This window comes from Sceloporus undulatus, chromosome 8, assembly GCF_019175285.1.
Source record: "Sceloporus undulatus isolate JIND9_A2432 ecotype Alabama chromosome 8, SceUnd_v1.1, whole genome shotgun sequence".
Classification (NCBI taxonomy): Eukaryota; Metazoa; Chordata; class Lepidosauria; order Squamata; family Phrynosomatidae; genus Sceloporus; species Sceloporus undulatus.
This window is the reverse complement of record NC_056529.1, coordinates 20,581,913-20,603,804: the sequence shown is the minus strand read 5'-3', so window position 1 is coordinate 20,603,804 and position 21,892 is coordinate 20,581,913. Positions and strand designations below refer to the sequence as shown.

The 21,892-nt window shown below is 41.9% G+C and overlaps 1 protein-coding gene across 6 annotated transcripts in view; it reads right to left on the bottom strand.

The window, feature by feature from the left end:
• Positions 1-21,892, bottom strand: part of LOC121914666 (BTG3 associated nuclear protein) — a 153,515-nt gene extending 131,623 nt beyond the window's left edge. For 3 of the 6 annotated variants that reach the window (XM_042438264.1, XM_042438268.1, XM_042438269.1), the window contains exons 1-5: positions 21,789-21,892; positions 9,617-9,828; positions 8,224-8,352; positions 7,043-7,137; positions 6,152-6,351 (exon numbers count right to left, since the gene is read on the bottom strand). In XM_042438264.1, coding sequence (XP_042294198.1) covers positions 6,152-6,351; positions 7,043-7,137; positions 8,224-8,293 — 365 coding nt within the window. In that variant the 5' untranslated portion in view covers positions 8,294-8,352; positions 9,617-9,828; positions 21,789-21,892. The other 3 variants (XM_042438266.1, XM_042438265.1, XM_042438267.1) reach the window with 3 other exon arrangements.

Here is a 21,892-nt window from a genome sequence, read left to right as displayed (position 1 = left end):
CCAGAAGGTAGGCCTGCTAACATATTGGTGCCAGTGACAAATGTATATATGTATAACTTCATTACTTTCCCCTTAAAGTTTTCATTAATTCCATTTATTGAGTCTATATTTCTGTTCGGATTTGCACATAGCTTTCCAAAGGGCAATATATGTAACCACAGTAGGTCTTTTTCACACATCCCATGTTACTGAATTACAAGGCTACAATAACTCCCTTCTCTGGGTCTTTTTTTGGAAACCCTTTCTCAAGTTTCTCTTCCTATAGTGTGCATCACAAAAGACTGAACTTCTATAACCAGAGTTGCAGAGGGGTGTGTGTGTGTAGCAGGATCCAGAGCCAAAAAGCATTCCAGCTGACCTAACAGAGATGTAATACAGGCTGTATCCCATTAGCATCACAACATCACACACCCCAACCTGGTAGATCTTAAAAACAAGTCGCACTTCACATCACTCAGCTACATCTACAAAACACACACACACACCAAGGTCTCTTACAGTTACAACCAGCAGACTCATATTACAGCCCCTCTGTTATGCAACTCAGTGACCGACTTTAAAGGAGAATGGAGGGAAGAACTGAGTGAAAGTAGCAAAGCCCAGAACCTGAAGTAAGTGGGTATTCAATTCTGGAAGAGGCTGCAATTCCAGGGCACCCCAAGACGTCAGCACCAAATACCGACACACATCACTGCTATAAGATAAGCCTTACTGGTGGTAAATGATGCAGCAGATGGTATAAACCAGAGAAGTATTCCAGATCCAGCATCCCCTCACAGCCAAAGGTAGAGCTGGACCCCTAAACAAATAATTCTATCTGTACTATCACTGGTTTGTGATCCAATTCCTTATGTCTGGCTATAAGGCGGCCAGGTCTGGGCTGCACCTCAAATGAAGATAAATTGTCAAGAGTTAGCTAGTGCAGAAGCAAATAAAGCAAATCAAAATGTGCAACTGTGACCCACCTCCCCCCACTCACAGCTATGAGAACGGGTTAATTCAAGAGAAAATTCACTCCCCCAGTCCATTCCCCACCTGCGTATTTCTTCCCAGCCACAACTGCCAAGTCAGTGCAAAAAGGCATCTAACCAAGTCAGTAATACAAATTAATCCTTTCATGCCTTTGGACAGCTGTTAATGCTAAAGACTCCAAAGCCCATCTGCCTCATGGCAGAGGCTAAACTTACTACACTGAGAACAAGTACAGGTTATGAAGCCCTATAAGGATTGAGTCTAGGATACCTAATGAACAGTATCCTCCTATAAGAGCCTGCTCTGGTGCTAAGATCTTCAGGGGAGTCTCTTCTCTTCATCCCATTTTCCCAGGCAATCTTTAATGGGAACATGGGACAGGGTCTCCTTGGGGGTCTGTTTCTAAAAAATGTTTTGGTAGATGAAAGAAATGCATTAGAGGCTCCAATGAATTCCAGAACAATGTGAAGTTGGAGGCCAGCATCCATAGTTTTTTGTGGGTTTTTCGGGCTATCTGGCCATGTCCTAGAAGAGTTTATTCTTGATGTTTTGCCAGCATCTGTGGCTGGCATCTGCTTCTGGCAAAAAGCTGCTGGCAAAAACTCAGGAATAAACTCTTCTAGAACATGTCCACACAGCCCAAAAACCCCACATAAAACTAACTCCAGAACACCTCAGCAAAGTTGCAATTTGCTAGTGAAACGCAAAGAGTCTCAGTGGCTGCCATGTTATTCTCAGAATCTAAGGCATACGGATCTAAACATACTTTCTAAAAAGTAAGCCCTATAGAAAACGTTGAGACTTGCTTCCAAGTAAGCAAGCCCAATGGAGAACAAATGAGAAAGCCTTTCACCAAACAATCTTAACAAACAAGTTTTCATCTTACAATGTGTTCCTCTGAAAGTTGAAAAGCTCCTTCACCTCCTGAGGTTGGTAACCTTTGGCTTGAAAAGGACAGCGAACTTACCGCAACCAGGAGCTACATGTCAAGTACTGTACTGAATATAAATCTGAGCTGGTGTTTATTATGGCAGAACACAAGATCATCAAGGAGAGCCTAGCAATCCGCCGAGTCAAGAGCTACACATTTTAACGTTCGAACTGAGAAATGCACTGGCAGGCCTTAAAAGGTTGTGGATACAAGCGTCTCGCCTTTCTAACCTCACCAGGAAAGTGATGAACTTTCCTTGTTCTTCAGATTAACAACAACAGATGATGGCCAGGGAAACAGTGAGACGCGTCTGTAGAAGATCTGAATCCAGCATGTGAGTGTGAAAGATATCTATGTGAATGTTCAAAGCCTGGTGCAACTTGGTCAAGTTTATGAAATGCCAGCTGGTTAGCCATATGGACCTAGCTGCGCAGCTCTTTGGATTGAAGTGTCAATCTTAAAAAATATATTTAAAGTAGAAGGAACACATGCTTCATCTGAGGAAGCAGGCTTGTGCCTAAAAAAAGCTTAGGGCACAAGTAATGTGTTCATCTCTAAGATGTCGCAAAACCCTTTCTTGTTGCTGCTGCCACATTTCGCATTTATAAACAATTCTCTCCAAAGAAAAGGTATACAGTTCTTATCTGATGTAAGGCTCCATGGTAAAACACAAATGTGAAAACAGCACCCCTTCTATTATATTAATTTAGCAACAAAAATAAATAGGAGCAGATGTAAACGTCCACACCGTCTTAGAGAAAGATAAGCCTGGCTTTGTAGATAAGGGTAAAAACTACATATTTGTTTCCTATCTATTTTTAATCACTACTACAACTTACTTATGGGACCTTATGGCGCTGTTTTTTTAGGGACCTTATGGCGCTGTTTTTTTAAAGGGGAATGCATGAGAGGGGGAATGGGTGACAAACACATACATGGGGATGTGAGTTTTTAAACATCTCTCACTTTCTACGTACTTTGAAAAGCTATAACTATGTTCTCTGGACTGAGAATTCTGACATTGTGAGAGAATTGCCAAGTACAGTCGGCCCTTCTTATACACGGATTTTTTATACATGGATTCAAGCATCCATGGTTTGAAAATGTTCAAAAAAAGTATACATTTCAAATATTTTTTATAAGAGACACCATTTTGCTACGTCATTATATTTAATGGGCCTTGAACATCCACAGATTTTGTTATCCACGGGGGATCTTGGAACCAAACCCCAATGGATAACAAGGGCCCACTGTTAATCGGCCCTCCGTATCCATGGGGGAATGCATTCCAGATTCCCCTCCCACGGATAAGAACAAACATGGGACTTCAAGTCCTCAATGGCACACATGTGCCGGCATTGAAAACAGCAGGGCTTGCTGTCTGCGGATGCTCAGATCCGCAGGTGGGAAGAGCCTACTGTTTAGGGATTAGACAAGGAGAACTGGAACTCCTAGAACAGGAGGGCAAATGGTTTAAGGCAGTGGTTCTCAACTGATGGAGCAGGACCGCTAGGAGTGACGCGAAAGAGTTGCTCAAGGGGAGCAGGAGATTTAGAGGCCCTCATTCCTCCTCCTCCTCATTCTCCCAAACTTTTTAATGTGTAAAACTTACACAGGCATTGAGTTAAATACTGAATTTACTTCAATAAAACTGTTCTAATTTGATCAAGGTTATTTCCTTATAAAATGCTGAAATATGAATATACAGTACTTGAAATGTGTGAATTAAAATATACACACTAAGAAAGCAAAATATTTTTATTCATATACTAAGTCAAGGGGGGGCAACATCTGCATATAGATATAAAAGGGGGATTCCCAAGGATAAAAAGTTTGAGGACCACTAGTACAGTCCACTCTTGGCTTACACAGGGGATCCGTTCCGGGCCCCCCCCCCCCACATAAGCCAAATACCGCACATGCTCAAGCCTCATTCAAGTGCATGGGGTTTATGCATGCAGTGGCGCGTGTGCACCACGGCTGCACACCACATTCATCCGAATGGGACGCGCTGCCCCTTGCACTCCTGCACAGCTTTCAGCATATGCTGAAAGCCATGTATGACATGGGTGCACTGTATAATTGATACATTACAAGTATTCTGGCCATTATTCATTGTACTTTTACATTCCTGTGTGGCATCATGGATGAACTGCAGACAACAGCGGTCCTAAGCTCTATCAAAAGTCCAATTACTCTATCAGAAAGTGATTCCTATATCATCTCCTCCCAATGCACCAAGTCACTGGGCTGCAGTTATCATTTTCACCAGAGAAACAGAGTCTTCAAACACCTCTATGATGAACTCAACACGAGAGAAAATGTAATGATTCCAGAAAAGCAGAGCACTGAACACAGTATAACCATTCTTTATTTGCTTTCAAACTCCTGAGGCTAGTTTGGGACTGGAAGCAGCGAGTGGCATAAGACGCCTCTTACTTGTATTTCATAAATAGAGGCTACAAAAGAAATATGACTGATACATAGAAGAGAAATGCCTCCCAGGAGGGGGAATCCCAAACCAGTTTTGCTTTAAACCCAAAGGGCAAAGTAATTTAGGAAAGCACACAAATCTAATGAAAGGCTCTTAAATATAAGTCAAGCGATAACAACCTTCCCCTGCTCTTTTCTACCTACAGCATTTCTGCTTTCTCGTATGGAAGCTGATATTTATGGGAACCCATAAAACAAAAAGGCTCATTTTGCTGGCATTTAATGACAGAGCAGAACTGTTCATCACCACCGTATATAACGTAGACGTCATCTTCGATCCGCCTGGGGGGAAATTGTTTTCAACAAAAGTACTTCCCCAGGTGAGAGAGAAACTGCTAAACTGCCTTGGAATGCCTCTCAAAGACTTCCCAAGTTAAAAAACTACCAAGGGACGCATGTGAAAACTATCAAAGAGGAGTTAGATTCTAGGCAATAAAAAGAGGTGACGGATGACAATCGCTGGACATGCTTTCCTGGGTTTCTAACCAAGTTATCTGGCTGCAGAAATCTTCTTTAAAGTTTATTTTCAGCAAAAGGGACCAACGCAAGGAGGAAAGGCTGAAGATTACACACTTCACTGGAAACGGATATCATATAAATAACTGTCTCTTACAAGTGCATCATGGATATGATGGCTGACCTAAATTCTGCTTCCCACCCAAGCTAGGAAGGAGAACATTTTTACATTTTACGGCTTATCCTCAAGTAGTAATGAAGCAACCCCAAACTCTAGAATATGTAGTCCTGCGAGAAGCAAAATCCCTTCACAATCTCCAAAGGTAGATAAAAGATTGCTAATACCACATTCATAAATTAGCCAGGGATTGGGATCTTAGATTGATACACCTGAGACAATCAGTACTTTATAAATCCAGTAATAAGGTCAGAATATATGCATTTAAAAAAAGAAGCAAAGATTTTAACTGTACACTCATGAAGTAAACTGACATCCCTGACTATCATCCCCCCCAAAATGTTTTAAAACTGGGCATGAGAGAGGAGCAGTTTTGGAAAGAAACCAAGGAAGAAGCCATCCAGGAGAGGATTAAGGCTAAACACGGATGCCAAATCAGATACGAGAGGGATTTATGTCAACAAAAGATGTTCTGTGCTACGGATGTGCAAGGCTGTCATGACGGAGTCAAAAGAGAACAGCTTCTTTCTGTATGTATCCAGGGCACCTGCAATACTGAAATCACTTTCTAGCAGCACATACCAGAAAAAATATTCGGTAAACTTGCAGAGAGCTTGCCAATAAATGTCTAACACACGCACAAATATCATTAAGACTGTGGATATGGAATGGTGAAAAGGAGCTGTTCCAATGGAGGACTGTGTAACTGAGAATAAAGCACACAAGGTAAAGCCAGAGTAATTATTCCATCAGAAAAAAGGCAAGAGAGGAGAAGAGAAGCTTTCTAGTCATACAGATAACCCTCCAAAGAAAGCAAAGAGAAGCCTGTTCAGCAACTACTGTAACACATTTTGTACCATCAAACTATGTGTGAGAACCAGCAACACCTTTCTAGATTTCACTTGTTTTATGTGTACTGTATCTTGCATGCTCTGATTACACTGTGCTAAATCCTGACTCTTCGGAAGCATGTTTGCTAAACTAGCAAAACAAATGCCATCAAGAAGAATCTATGTCTCATTCTAAACTGACAGTTAGCCAGAAAGGTTCCCCAATTTGCCAGCGCCAGACAAATGCCTTGGAGGCAGCATATGCCATCTTCAGTTGCAATCTGGTCTTACCATCTCACTTTGTTGCATGTTTGGGTAGCGCCAAGTGGGGAGCCCGCAACCATGGGGACTTGAATGGGACTATGCTGCTTGTTCATGACAAGATCCAGTTTCTCTTCCAGAGATTTGCAGGTGGCATCCAGGGCAAGGAGTTTGGCTTCAATGCTGTCCAATCGCAGGCATATTGTTTGATTGATGGAATACAGAAACGACTACGGAGGAGAAGCAACCAAATACGTAAACAAGAGTTAAGAACCTACAAACCAAACAACACTTAATGCATCAAATGCTAAATACTACAAGCATTCCAGGCAACGTCAGGCCACCCAGACAATAAATGCAAACATTTGCAAAACAGATGGGATAACTTATAGGTGGATTACCTGTAAGTTTCATTCTAATTTTTTTTTAATTTGTTATCCTGGGCCTCTCCCCAAATTGAATTTATCAATTATTCTAGCTTCCATCAAAAAAAGAAAGAAAGAAAGAAAGAAAGAAAGAAAGAAAGAAAGAGCCCAACACGGTATTTTTTAAATGAAGCTATTTTAAGAGCATATTGGGTGCTTTCGGAAACAAAATGCAACAGTAAGATAGAAAGTTGGTTTGCATCTGAAGCAAAGCAAATGTACTTATATACCTCTTTTCTGCAATTACTGCATTCAAAGCAGTAGCCTTAAAGAAATCACTGAAGAGAAGCATTGTGGGGGGAAAGAGCCTTTTTCCTACTTATAGTAAAAATAATATCCTGTTTCGATTATCGCTTAATTTCTTTTTTAAAGTCTCTAGTGTGCCCTCTGGCGGACTGAGATTAAAACTAATATAGAGAAAGTAAGCTGAGCGAAAGTTAGAAGCACTAGCTGTGTTTTGTGAACAACCACAAAAACAAAGAAACATAGACACAACCTTAATGGAGGGATCTTGGCAATTAATTTCTATCCGCTGCCGTTTTAAAGGTGGGTCTACATCTTCATCTGTCACTTCGTGGTTTTCCAACACAACTGTGAAACAAAACAGAGAGAGCAATTCTCAGAATTTCAATAAACGGCATCAAGGCACAAGAGCTAATCCGAAAGCAACAACATGAACAGCACCTGAAAAGGAAGCATTCTAGCTTTTCCTGCAGAGGAAAGTCCAGGTTTGTTTTCTTAACCAGAGCTGCTTTCCCCTCAGTCTTTTTATTAAACATTTTCAAACCCATATTCTGAATTAAGCATATCAAACAATAAACACACATAATGAAATATGATCACAATACTATAAGAGGGTTAAAGTAAATAAACATACACATATAAACATATACACACAGAGGAGTTACACTAACCTTACAATCAAAACATTTTTGATTTCCAGCTTTCCTCTCCTTGGCATTCTTTAGATATTGAGATTTTCCTCCCGCTTAACAAGATATAGAAATACAACTAACTTCAATGTATTACTTTCAAAATAAATAATGAATTTTCCAGATTCATAAATATCATCTCTCCATTTCACTCCCACATAAACTGCAGGAAGGAACCACATTTCAGTATCAATGCAAATTCTTGAAGGAAGGCCATGAACACAGTAAAGCATATAATGCAGGAGATACGCACAGTAACTGGAGAAAGAGTTTGGGAAAGTTATACTTTGGACTATAAAGTCCAGAATCCTACAGTGTCCATGGCTATTGACCATGCTGGGTGGGGGATTCTGGGAGCTTGTTGTGCGCCTTCAAGTCATTTCCAACTTATGGCAACCCTAAGGAAACCCCATCATGGGTTTTTCTTGGCAAGATGTGTTCAGAGGAGGTTTGCCATTGCCATCCTTTGAGGCTGAGAATATGTGACTTGCCCAAGGTCATCCAGTGGCTTTCATGGCTGAGCCAGGAATCGAACCCTGATCTCCAGAGTCATAGTCCAACACTCAAACCACTGTAGCACACTCCAAGGGGAAACGACATTCCTGTGATTAGTGCACCCTCCTGCATTTGTAACAATGCACATAATGAAATACACGCACACATAACCACCAGCAACACAAGGGTGCTGTTGCATTTATTCCTCTTTGAATCACCCTTCCCACTGTGTGTCCCTCCAGCAACATACCTGGATGATCTGGGTTCAAGTCCTCCACAGCAATCTGAACCACATCCGCTAAATCCTGTTCTGTCATCATTCAGAAACAGGCCGCAGTGTTTGACCCAAGGAGATCCGTTAATTCATGCAGATCTGATTCTACAAAACATCATAAACCAAAGTTAGCGTCACCACATGTCAAAATTCTTGAGAGGCCAGCTGGTGTATTGTTTGACAAATGTCATATAGGTAAAGAGTGCATTCAAACCATATCCATGAGCCTTTTCAAAAATATCTATCAATTGCTGTTATTACACCCTTTTGTAATAAAAAGATTTTAAATGGTCATTTATCACAGCACAGCCTCGGACAACCTTCTCGTAGCTTCTAGAACCTTCTCGGCATAATGTTCACACTCATTAAATGCTAATGTCTAAATTCCCCATTCCATTAATAAGGATGCAATGGAAGAGGAAGTAAAACTGGACCCCTTTATCACTCTCACTGTGAGCAGAAACTCAGAAGGTCTTATATCTTGAGTCTGGGTACTCATGACTTTGGTGGAATCACCTACAAACAAGCAGAAGGTGTGTACAGACAGTGACACCAAGATGGGTTTTCTACATCACTCCAATGCTTCTTTGCTAGGAGCGGCAGTCAGTTTCCACCCACTAACTTTTTAAACTGAGCACTGTAATTCAATGTTTCCCCCAGTCTATTGAGGATTTTGGTTCCATTGTGGTTTAGTCACAGGTAAGTGGGAATAGGATGGCTTAGGGCTTAGTCAATAACATTTGCAGTTATACGTTGGCCCTCTGCATTCACAGATTCTGCATCCATGGATTGAAAATATTACCTATACAGTGTGTGTATATTATATAACACACACACATTCCAAAAAGCAAACCTTGATTTTATCATTTTATATAAGGGGCACCATTTTATTATAGCATTGTATATAATGGGACTTGGGAAAGAGCACTTGTTATCTCTGCCTTGCACTGCAGGCAAGAAATCTCATGGAGCTCAGGAATTCCTTATAGATGTTGATCCGCGGTAACAAGATGCCCTCTGCCTTGAGGAGAATTAAACAACTAAAGAGGTTTCTTCTAATTCCCACCTTCCATGCAACCTTGGCATATATACCACAATACCCAAACTCTGACCAGGGCTTATAGGAGATTGTGGAGATTGCATAAATATACAACTCACCTTCTATGTGGGAAACTGCAAGGGCCAGTAGTAGTACTATCTTCAGGAGTAATACAGTAATTGCTTTTGAGCACTCCAAAGTCTATAGGACTTAAGTGTGTATAAACTGGACTAACTTGTGTCTCACTTTTAGCATCTTAGCTCATGTCTCACATTCAGGTTTCAAGTCACTCTGAGCCTTCATAACCAATCTTTTTATCTATATGCTCACATAGGAAAAGTAACACCTGGAAGTGATGCGCTCTTGTAGGATCTCTTTGTCAGTGCAAAATGAGATTTGGAAGCTTCTTTCGGCTGAACTGAATCAGGTTTTGCTCTTTGGTCTCCAGAGTTTCCACAATTCAGCTCCTGCAGTATTGCATTCCAGCTCTCAGTCCCAGTTCTAGAGCCAAGTATTTTTCAACACTGTCCCTCCAGAGTTCCCTGTCAAGGATGGTTAGAGGTCTTATTAAGGGAAATCTCCCGCATCCAAAAGCCGAATTAAAACCACTGGAGCAATTCACATCTGCATTTCCCACAGTCTGAGAATGGAGGTGGGGGGCAGAGAGAAATATTAGCGGAGAGACACAGACAAATATAAGGACAGGCAGACTGATCTTAATTTTTTAAAAATGCCTGGGATAAAAAATATTGGCAAGGTAATATTAGTTTGTCAGTGGAAATGGCAACCCATCGCTAACCACTGGCGCTGACGCAAAGCCAGCTACACAAAATGGTTTCCTCCATCCCATCCCTCCTTCCCAAACGCAGGAATGCAATTAAAAGAGGCAGGTGGAGTACAACTTGACAAGACGCACAAACACACCAGAGCATCACCAAGGCCTCTGGACCAGCAAAGGCAGCAGCTGCTCATTCAAAAATGAAAAAAGAAAAAGGGAGGAAAAATGCATGCTAAATCCTTCCAAATGAGGACACCACACGGTATCAGGGCTGTTTACTCAAAACACTTCCGCTGCCAAGAGAGATTCATTTGAAATTCGGATCTCCCGTGAAAACTATTATGATTGCATTTGCGGTGGCAAGGTGCCCAAGCAATCTGGCAAGAGACGCAGGGCATGTGGTTGCCATTTCTATCATTTTGGCAAATTAAGTTTGCCATTTCTCAGAAGTCCTGGGAATCGGCCAGTGTTAACAGAATAAAACAGCTGTGCTAGGATTACTGTTTCATAATGTCACTAACTGCAAACGCTATGGAAAGCCCTGCCCTGTGCTTGAAGAGAATTAATCTTCCAGCCCATAAGGATGAAGAAAGGGACAAAACCAAGGCAAGTTCATCTTCCCTGCCACCTTACTCTCCTCCAAAAATCAAAATCGCACAGAGATGAAATCAGTACAGCAACCTAGATTTGAAATAGTGTTGGTGTATGCATCTGTATTTGAAACCATCATGCAATGCGTTCTCATGACAAATCCAGAATTGTATAAATACAGTAAAACTAAACAAAATCCACCTCAAATATTTCCCCTTGAAGTCATGACAAATTTTCATCACATTGCAACAACTTGGTTTTTGAAGCTTGCAATCTTGACTATCCTGGGTGTTTATACAGTATATGTTAAAATATAAAGTGAGCTATGGCTTGCTAGCATTGATGTGCTCTTCCTATCCTGCATTCCAGCCTATCAAAGGCCTTCTCCACATCTATGGATGCCGCTGGGTTGTTATTATTTTAGTTTAGAAAGCTTGCAGAAGCCCAGTTTAATCTGTATGAATGATGCTTTATTTAATCTCCAAGCCAACACAGAGGTTAGCATTTTGTCATCTACGCGGAGACGAGATACAGGCAGATAGGTCTCAAGTAATGTTGGATCTTTATCGGATTTAGGAATCCACGTTGCGTCCTGCCAAGGAAGAGGAATTCAGTCTAGTCTCTTAGATTTCCTCTTTCTTTTTCCAAATTGAGAAGCCTGCATCATATGAAGCTTATTCCAGACCTCCATATAAAGATGGCTGGCTGGCCCTGCTCCTTTATTTAGTTTATGATGGGGCGCTTTGTCATGGCAGGTACTTTCTGCACTTTGCATAGAGACATATAATGTTTGGAACACAGAGTTTCTGGAATAGACAGTTTCTTGGAGGATGCTGGGGCTCTCCTTATCTCAACACCACTTCCATCAGAACATAAGGAAATAAAACCGAACTGATTCAGAGCTTGGAAACGTTACTTTATTTGGACCACAACTCCCACAACCAGGTAGGCCATCCAAGGACCTGGCTGGTTAGCTGCACATTTCTGGGAATAGGAAGTCCAAAACATTAACTTTCCCAAGCTCTGATACAGGTTGCAATGTCCAACAACTTGTTTCCACAAACACCAACCAGATGCCTTGGAAAGAACGAACCAACAAACAGGGCATGAAGATAGTGGTCCAGCCTGGTAAAATAAGCCCACAAAAGCCCTACATGGTTACAGTCTAGGTTATTTGAAGGACCATATTCTCTCTTACGAATCTGCTTGGGTTTTGAAATCTGCTGGGAAAGCCCTCTTTCTGTCTCACCACCTTCACAGGTACACCTGGTAGTAACATGGCCCTTCTCAATGGTTACCCTAAGGCTCCAGAAGTCCTTACATAGGGAGGTTAGATTGGCATCTTAGATTGACTGCTTAGATATTAAGGGAAACAGTAAATCTCAGGGTGTGACCACATTCGCCGGTTAGAAAAGAATGAAGTTTTGTGGAACCTTCATCCATAACCAATTCAACTGGCAATCCTTACCAATTGAATACTAGGATATAGGTCAGTTTCATACGACTTACTCCTGATAAAACATGGATCAAGTCCACAAAATCTTCAGTCGCTTTTGTCGCAAATATAGAAAAGTCGGGACACTCTGGGCATCTTTCCAAACTGGCATTGGGACAAAAGATAAAACCATGACTAGAGAGGAGCTCCGGGCAGCAAGTTGCCCAAATGCTGACATTTTGTCCTTTCTTCGAAGGGCAGGCTTATATATATATATATATTTGATTATGTCAACTAGTTTTTATACTGCTTTTAGGAGTTTCAAAGGAGTATTTTAATGGGTTTTTAAAATGTCTCTCTCCTTGTATTGTTTTCATTGGTTTTTATTTGTCCGTCAGCTATGGAGCCCTTTTTGTGGGCTGGGAGGAGATACAGAAATGCTTTAAATAAATAACGCAATTATTTTCCAGTCCCATGTTGGGAATGAGCTTTGTCCCAGAACTCATTCCTCTTCAAAAACAGAACCGTCCAAATATTTGCAAGAGATAAAAACAAAACAAAAAACGGAACAATCTTTAATATTTTCTTCCAGGAATTTCAACCCTTTAGTCCAAAAACCTGTACGTACTCCGCATGGGAAGGCTGTCACTGTTGCTCTAAAAACGTATAAAACGAAGTAAAACTAATTAAACCGGGAGGGACACCTGTCAAGGCGCAAGGAAGGGTTTTCTTCCAGCACTCAAAGGGCATTTGCTCAAAATGTCATTCTTGGCTGTTTTAGTCTTCTGAACCAATTTGCTTCTATCGCAGCATGTTTGTGGCGCTGTAGTAATTTACTGTACCAATACAAATCCTTTCCTAGTATTAAAAAAAGAAATCACTGGACAAAGAAGAACAAGCCCTTTCCAAAGGAGAGAAGAATAAACCCAGAGAAAAGTGAACAGTTATTAACATACACAGTTGTCATGGTTATTTCATGCACCGCATTTCCTCGCTGGAGCACCAAATGGCAGCCAAGCCTTCCATCCTTTAGTAGCCCAATGGTCCTCCATCCAACTCTGACGTGAACGGCTAACCATGTGCTTTTGCAAACCCTCACCTCTTACGATTTGCTCTGACTTTACAAACCCTGGACTTGGCTCCAGGCTCCAGACCCATTGGCAGCGAGATCTTAGTCATCTTTGCACTAACCCATTCCTCCCAAACCAAATTACGTCATATGTCAACGTATTGTAACCCTGATTAATAAGAATAACATAATAAAGAGAAAGCAGCCCTTCAGCCAGAGAAAGTCAACCACATTGTGAGTCTAATTCCCCAAGGACCACTTTTAAGGCGAGTGTAATTCATCAAAACACAGTAAGTCTCAGAAGGCTTTTGGAAAGTTAGATTTCGTCCGCTGCAAAGAAAGGTATAAAGGGAGTCTTATGTGTGTGCTGCTCTTGTCATGTTTTTATTTTGATTCATGTCCCAAAAGGTACTTTAAAATTACTTGCATTAGGAGAAAAAAACCTAAGCTTCTCACCAAACCCAATAAACTTAGCATCTGAGAAATGTTAGCATCTTCAGCCTTATTCATATACAGTATTGGTCAAAAAGGAGCCAGACTAACAGCAATGTAACCTAGATCTATAATTATATAACCAAAAATAATCTCCAGTGTTGTAACCTAAACTGATAATTTCATGTAAAATTCCTGTATTTTTATGTAACTTTTCTATTTTATATGCTTTTAAGATATATATATATAATATCTTTCCGTTTTGTATGGTTTTAAGTTACAGCATGTCTTGTCGGGTCTACTGACTGTAAATAAAGATGGATGGGTGGATGGATGGATGGATGGATGGATGGATGGATGGATGGATGGATGGTAGACAGATAGATAGATAGATAGATAGATAGATAGATAGATAGATAGGTCATAGATCATGCTAGTTTTCTTTTTTCTTTTTATTTCTGTTCCTCACGGCAATTCCTCCTAAATGTTCGAGTCTGTCTTCTCTTCTCGGATGATCTTCCAGTTCTGAATTGCATACTATACATTCTTGCAAATATTAAACTAATGGACAAAAAAATGCTATATTATAAAATAAAAAACCAGTCCCTGGTACAAAACATGAATTAGCATCTGTTCCCATGACTGCTGCTGCTACTCTTTGGAAATTTCAGTTTATATCTAAGCACAAAGGGGTTCATAAACCTAAAAGGTACCAAAAGGAAGCTATTAATGTTTCCTTTGCCTTAAATGCATGCATCCCACATGGATGTAAATTCCACAGAGGCCATTCCCAAGCAAGCCCTTCCCTAAGCAAGTATTTCATCAGCAGATTTACTGAGATCTCCTAAACACAATAAGCCAATATTTAGATTTGTGACTAACGTTTCGGGCGAACAGCACAGTGCTGACTCTGGCTTAGGGAAATTTTATCACAAGTGTTTTCTTGCGAAGATTTATTCTAAGGTTTGCCATTGCCTTCCTCTGATGCTGAGAGAGCACAACTTGCCCAAAGCCACCCAGAGCCACAATTTGTTGCACAATCCACACTGAAACAGACCTACAATGTTGTGCAGCCTTTACAGCTGTAAACACTGGCTTCACATTTCAGCCACTTGTGACAAATGGAGTATTTTTAAGGCAAATCTATTGTGGGGTTTTCTAGGGCTGAGAGTGTGTGACTTGTGACTTGTGACTTGTCCATGGCTGAACCGGGAACTGAACCTTGGTTTCCAGGGCCATAGTCCAATGCACAAACTACTAGACCACATTGGACAACAGTTGGGTAAGTAATGTGTTTGGGCACAATTCCATTAAATCAAAGTGGCATTCAGTATGCAATGGAGGCCATACATAAGGCATGACAGGGGTTTGGACTGGATGGCCCTTGTGGTCCCTTCCAACTCTATGCTTCTATGAGTCTTTCATTCTATGATATATGTATTTGTTCAAGTGTAAACACGTATCACTAAATACTGATGTCATACATCATGCAGGCTCTATTATTTCTAATACTTATGTGTGGACGTGAAACCGGGACAATAAAGAAAGATGACAGGAGGAGACTCAATTCATTTGGAATGTGGTGATGGGAGGATACCATGATATTCTATGGATACCATAGAATGGAGAAGAGACGATTAAGGGGTGATATGATTAGCCCTGTTTAGGTATTTGAAGGGGTGTCATATTGAGGAAAGAGCGAGCTTGTTTTCTGTTGCTCCAGAGACTAGGGCCCAGAGCAATGGATGCAAGCTAAAGGAAAAGAGATTCCACCTAAACATTAGGAGGAACTTCCTGACAGCAAGAACTATTAGACAGTGGAACACTCTCCTTCGGAGATTTTGGTGGAATCTCCTTCTTTGGAGGTTTTTAAACAGAGGCTGGATGGCTATCTATCGGGGATGCTTTGATTTTCTGCATGGCAGAAGTTGGACTGGGAGATGCTTGTAGTCTCTACCAACTCTATGGTTCTATGACTGCCCAAAAGACAAATGAATGGATTCGAGACCTCTCCCTAGAAGCCAAAATGACTACAATGAGACTACTGGAAAACACAATAGCAGCCTTGAGAGAGTAAATCCGAGACTGGTTTCAGTCTCTTATTAGTTTACATTAGGGCAGCAAACCATACAGCTGAACTGCAACTCCCAGCATTCCTAGCCATGCTATCTAAGGTTGGGGTTTTCTCTATTTACATCCCGATCCATTGCTTTAATCCACCAACATCAACATTGTACAGCAAAAAATACAGTGTTGTCTGCTGCACTCAGGTGCAGAATAAATGATGCTATTCCAACACTGTATTTTTGCTGTACGATGTTGAGGCTGATGGATTAAAGCAATGGATCGAGATGTAAATAGGGGAAACCCTACCAGAAATCTATCTGTTCAGTCTTTTTCCTGGCGTTTGCAGACTCAGATACCTGTCTCTTATATGGGACTGGGAATTCACAGCATCCAGCTCAGGGTTAGGAATCAAGGAGGTTTCCAGATGTTGACGGGTGCGTTGGCTAGGACTAGTCTTACAACATCGAAAGTGCCGAATGTCAAGCCAGGGAAATTCTCCACTCTACTTTCCTCCTTTTGAGAAGAGAACAAGAGAGTCATCCCCTCCTGCAAGGAACCTTATGGGATTGGATCTCAGCCCCACATGGAAAGAAAAGTGGGGAAAGATTTGACTTTCGGTTTTCTAACTCAGAGCCTACTGCCATCTAAAATAAACCCAAGGACTAGATGCAATAACTGCACTAGGCTGCCAAGGGTGTGCTCTCATACACTTCCAATATACTGTTTCAAATGCTGCGCAAACCATCTGCTTAACCTTTTCTCACCCCGAGTTAATAAACAGGACGGAGAGAAAAGAAATGAAGAAGAAAAGGCTCCAGTCCTCGGCACACCTAGAGGGAATTTTTTCGCTGGCCAAGACTTGCGTATGAGTAAACACGGACATGGCCGGATTGCAAGAGTCACGCTTGGACTCTTGCGCCGTTATTGTGACAATCCAAAAAAGACAGCCAGGGGAATGAAATCGCTTGGACCGAGGACTGCCCTGGATTGCCTGTAATCCGCTTCAGGGGATCTGAACGCAGATTATGGCGCAACTTTGTCAAACTGTTTTGAGTGACGTTGTCAAAACAAATTACACAGCCGAACAGTTCTGAGTTTAAATATTTATTTTAAGTGAAGGTTGTGTTTTAACTCTCCTTCAGAGGATGTCCAGCAGTTTTCAAACAAAACAGGATGGGGGTGGAAAGAATCAAAATCCACAACGACAACAAAAGATACTTGGATGGGACCAATGGCTAAAAAGACTGAAGGTGCAGGGATGTCAAATTGGTACTGAATGAGCAAAGAGTAACTAAGCCAGTAGTAACTTGCAAGTGTAGAGCGCCATCTGGCGAAGAAGATGCATCATTTGTAAGTGTGCTGAGTGGTGAAAACAAAGTGAAGGAGCCAGGTGAGCTTTGCTATGGCTTCTACTAAAGCAAACTCATTTGGTTTACTGTTCCGGATTGAAATGGGAAAGATGGAATGATATACAGTGGTCCCTCCACATTCAATACAGTTAGAGGTGAAGGACCTGCGTGAATGCGGAAAAACTGCAATTAAAATAAGAAAACCATTCTTTTTACCTGAGAAAACACCTCTCCAGTGCATCTCCAGTGCATCTCTGTGGTCAATATCTGCCGGAGGATGATCATAGAATCATGCTGGAAGACCTACAAATGCCCAGAGAAGTGTTTTCTCTAGGAACATGTAGGTTCTCCAGCACAACTCTATGGCCAGCTTCTGGCAGAGTTGCGCTGGATGGCCCAGGGATTCCTAGAGAGAGCATATGAATCAATACCGCAAATAATTAAATCCGCAAAAGCCAAAGCCACAAAGGTGGAGGGCCAACTGCGCTGCTGAGAACAGAAAGCAGCAGTGAAGAAAATGTCAACAACAGGGTGACACTTTGAATGACAACAAGGAAAAGCAGGGATGCAGACCATCAGAGAGAAACTGGAATGGCTTCAGATATATTTCAAGATACAGTATATTGATTGACTGTTCTGCTCTTGTATCCATACATGCGGAAAGGAAATGATATGACCTAGACCAGCAGTTCCCAAACTTTGGTCCTCCAGATGTTTTGAATCTCTGCTTCGAGAATTCCTATTTGCTGGCCATGTTGGCTGGGACTTCTGGGGGTTGAAGTCCAAAGCACCTGGAGGACCAAAATTTGGGAATCACTGGCCTAGATGACCTACACTTTAGTGTTCAGAATCATGTCTTTATGGTCTTGTCTAGTTCTTTCATAGGAGCCCTCCACAATCCTAGTCGATCCTATTGGAAAGGCGGGATAAAAATAAATAATAATAATAATAATAATTATTATTATTATTATTATTATTATTATCTGGCTTGGGCGATCATCACTTTAATGTTCAGTGTTATGTCCTGACATTTTATAATCTTGCCCAGTTCTTTCGCACCAGCCCTCCCCAATCCTAGTCTTATTCCAGTTTCTTGACTGCAGTCTCTGTTCTGATCAATATATGATCCCAGGTATGTGAACTCTTGGGACTATTTCAATTTCCTTTGTGGCTAGAGCAAATTCTTGTAGATCTTCCATGGTCATTATTTTTGAGGGTTTCTTATGCTCAGCCTTGGCACTTTCCTCTTAACCCTTCTCCAGGCATTATTTCCCCATAATCTGCTACCTGGTCCTTTTTAACTTGGGATAAAACCTGGGACCTTCAGCATGCAAAGCATGTGTTCTGTCACTAAGTTATGATATTTCATAAGACTTCTCTCTGTGATGTGTATAATTTGTAGATAAGTATCACGGCCCCTTTAAAACTGCCAAAGGTCCCATTCAAGATCCAGCAGCCTATGTTCAAGGCATCCCATGAGCAGGTCATTCCTAAACTCATAACATAATAATCCCCAGCAGCTCCAGTGACTTTCCCTTCTCTCCTCTCTTTCCATTGCTTTCCCTGCCCTGACTGACCGAACCTTCCTACATTTCCATACCATGCACAAAAGAGAGGTGTAATGTATCAGCCAACTATGCTTGGCATCACTTTACCAACTAAAATCTTGATGTCTTTGAGTGCACTGGCATCTAACTTAAGCTATTCCAACAGTAAGGGATGACTAGAACAGGTACTGCCTGATTGTTTGTGCTAAAGCAACGCTGGCTCAGAGCTCTGCATTTTCTTCAGAAGGCCAAACCTAACGCAAAACAAAAGCGTACATTTATATAAACAGCTCTGGCTTGGCCAGAAGCACATACAGCTGTAGGGTATTAAATGTACTTCATATTTTTCATATGTGGCTTTTCTTTGCGTCACGTGCAAACCAAACAAGGCATCCAGGTTTGTGGGCTTGGGCTGGTAGCTCCAACATGTTCGTATTGCTCAAGTTCTAAAAACACAAAACAGCTTTCTGACAACCTTTATAGAAATGTTTGATTCTTGCCAGATCAAAGGAGATGCAATTTGTCCTTATTGGCTGTGCTGCTGTGTCTCCAAGGCAAGCCCTTTTTCTGTCAAGAGTGACACTGGGAGTTAAATAATTGACTACAAACGCAGGCATTTTTCTCCATGCCTGTTTCCAAAGGTGACTCCACTGTGTGTTTCAAGAACAACCATAAGCCTATGGTTGCATTACAAACTAGCTCCGAATAAATACGATTATGCAAAAGCAAAAGTCTTCTGGCACCTTAAGGACTAACAAATTCCATGAGATGCAAGCTTATCAGATGCAGATTCTGTAAGACGCAAGACCGAGCCTGACTCCATCAAATGCAATGCATCAGACAAAGTGGGCTACAAGCCAAGAGTGTGTGCCAAATAAAAGGTGTTCACCTTTAAGGTACCACAAGGTATTTTGAAGCAAGTGGGGGGGGGGGGGGTCCTGCAATAGACTAAAAAGGCTGTACTACCCACCAGAAACCATTTTGTACATTCAAGTTGGCCAACTGCCCTGCCATCAGTTATGGTTCCAACTGACTGCAGTACTGTAATTTATTTGCCCTTTTGCAGGTTGGTAGCTCCTGTCATGAATCACATAGCTTAAAAGAAAAGAAAATTAGCTTTTGCCCATTAAAATACTCAAATGCACGAGCGCAAGCTTCAGCACAACCCTCATTATACCCCACTGTGAGCCACAAAGTCGGTTCCCCAACTAAGTGTAAACAGGAGGCACCTTTCAGGTGGTTGTTGTCTGCCTTCGAGTTGTTTCCAACGTACGGTGACCCAAAGACAAGCCTATCATGAGGTTTTCTTGGCAAGATTTGTTCGGAGGACAGTTGCCATTTCCTTCCCCTGACTCTATGAAAGAATATGACTTGCTCAAAGTCAGCCAGTGGGTTTCTATGGTAGAGTGGGGATTCGAACCCAGAGATGTAGTCCAACACTAAAGTCACTACACAATGTAGTTGTTATCCACCCTCATGTTGGCCCCGACTCATGGAGACCCTATGGGTGAGACAACTCCAAGACTCCCTGTCCTCCGCTGCTTTGCTTCGGTCCTGCAAATTCAGACCCCTGACCTCCTTTTATGCTCAGTTGTGTATCTTTACACTTCAGAATCATCTCTAGTTCTTTCATGGCTGCTCTTCCCATTCCTAGTCTTCTTCTGACTTCATGGCTGCCGTCTCCATTCTGATCAATGCCTGATCCAAGGTAGGGAACTCTTTCTGGGTCACCACAATAGTGAGCGAGAACTAAGAGCTGCGCACCAGAGAAGTGTTTCCATCTCTTTGTTTGTTGTGCAAGCACACCATGTTTTAACCTCCCTGTTGTGAAAGCACACCATGGCTTTCTAAACAAGCTGTTGGTGTGCTTCGGATCTTAGTGGCTCACTTCAATAAAGGGCTCAGGAACTAGCCATGCATGCAGTGCTAGCGAATACTGTACTGTTCCCGACACACCTCTCAATCTGCAAACTACAAATCTCAAAACTGTGTAAAAAGGAGTCCTGGCAGCTAAAGTGGTACGAAACTGGATTAATCCTGCAGTGCTAGCGAATACTGCGCCTGACACCCCCTCAGTCTGCAAACTGTAAATCCCAAAACTGTATTGTTATAAATAATAACAATAGATAATGTAAGTGTATTTTATTACAGTATTATTATTGATGGGAGGGTTAGGGAGGAGTAGGGTTGCAATGTTATTACTGTATACTGTTATTAAGTTTTATTGGTTTATTTTAATGCAAGCCACTTCGATCATTTGGAGGAGCGGATGGAGCCCTGGCAGTTAAAGCAGCGTCAAGATGGATGAATCCTGCAGTGCCAGGGATTATTGTGCCTCTCTCTCTCACACACACACAAATCTGCAAACTACAAATCCCAGGACTGTGTAGGATGCAGCCCTGGGAGTTAAAGCTGTATGAAACTGGCTTAATTCTCCATGTACTAGTAATTATTGAGCCTGACACCCCTGCAATCTGCAAACTACAGATCCCAAAACTGTGTAAAATGGAACCCTGGCACTTAAAAGCGGTATGAAACTGGATTAATTCTTCAGTGCTAGTGATTGCGGGGCCTGAAATCCCCAAATCTGCAAACTAGAAATCCCAAAACTGTATAAAATGGGAGTCCTGGCAGTTAAAGTGTTATGAAACTGGATTAACCCTCCATTGCTAGTGATTATTGAGCCTGACATCCCCCCCCAAAAAAATCTGCAAACTACAACTCCCAATTGCAGAGGACATTGTGAATGTTACAATCTGTAGATTAGGAAATATTAAGACTATGACAATATAATTTGTGATTGTAACAGTATAATAACAGAACAGCTGGGTTTTTGTATTTTATATTCAGATATATATATATATATATATATAGAGAGAGAGAGAGAGACACACACACATACACCACAACTCTACAAATCCCAAAACTGTGTAAAATGGAGCCCTGGCAGTTAAAGCGGTATGAAAGTGGATTAACCCTGCAGTGCAGAGGCTGAAGAGGAGGAAAGAATTCCCAGCTAGGAAAGGGGCGGGGCCAATAGGAAAGGGGCGGGGCCACGGCATCGCAGCCCCGCCCTCTTGTGCTCCCCCTCCCTCCCTCTCTCCCTCCCTCTCCGCTTCTGAGAAGCGAAACCGAGCGAGGGCTTCTGGCGTCGTGAGGAACCGGGCCGAAAGCGCCCCTTCCCGGCCGCTCCAGCCCTTCCCGGCCTCCGCCTGAAGGGAGAAGCGAGGTTACCGTTTGCCTTGCCGAATTCTCGTGGTGTTTGGGATCCTCGGGCGGCTGCGATAATGGCGTCCTTCCTCGCGAGAGATCCTTCCCGGAGTCGCCACTGCGCATGC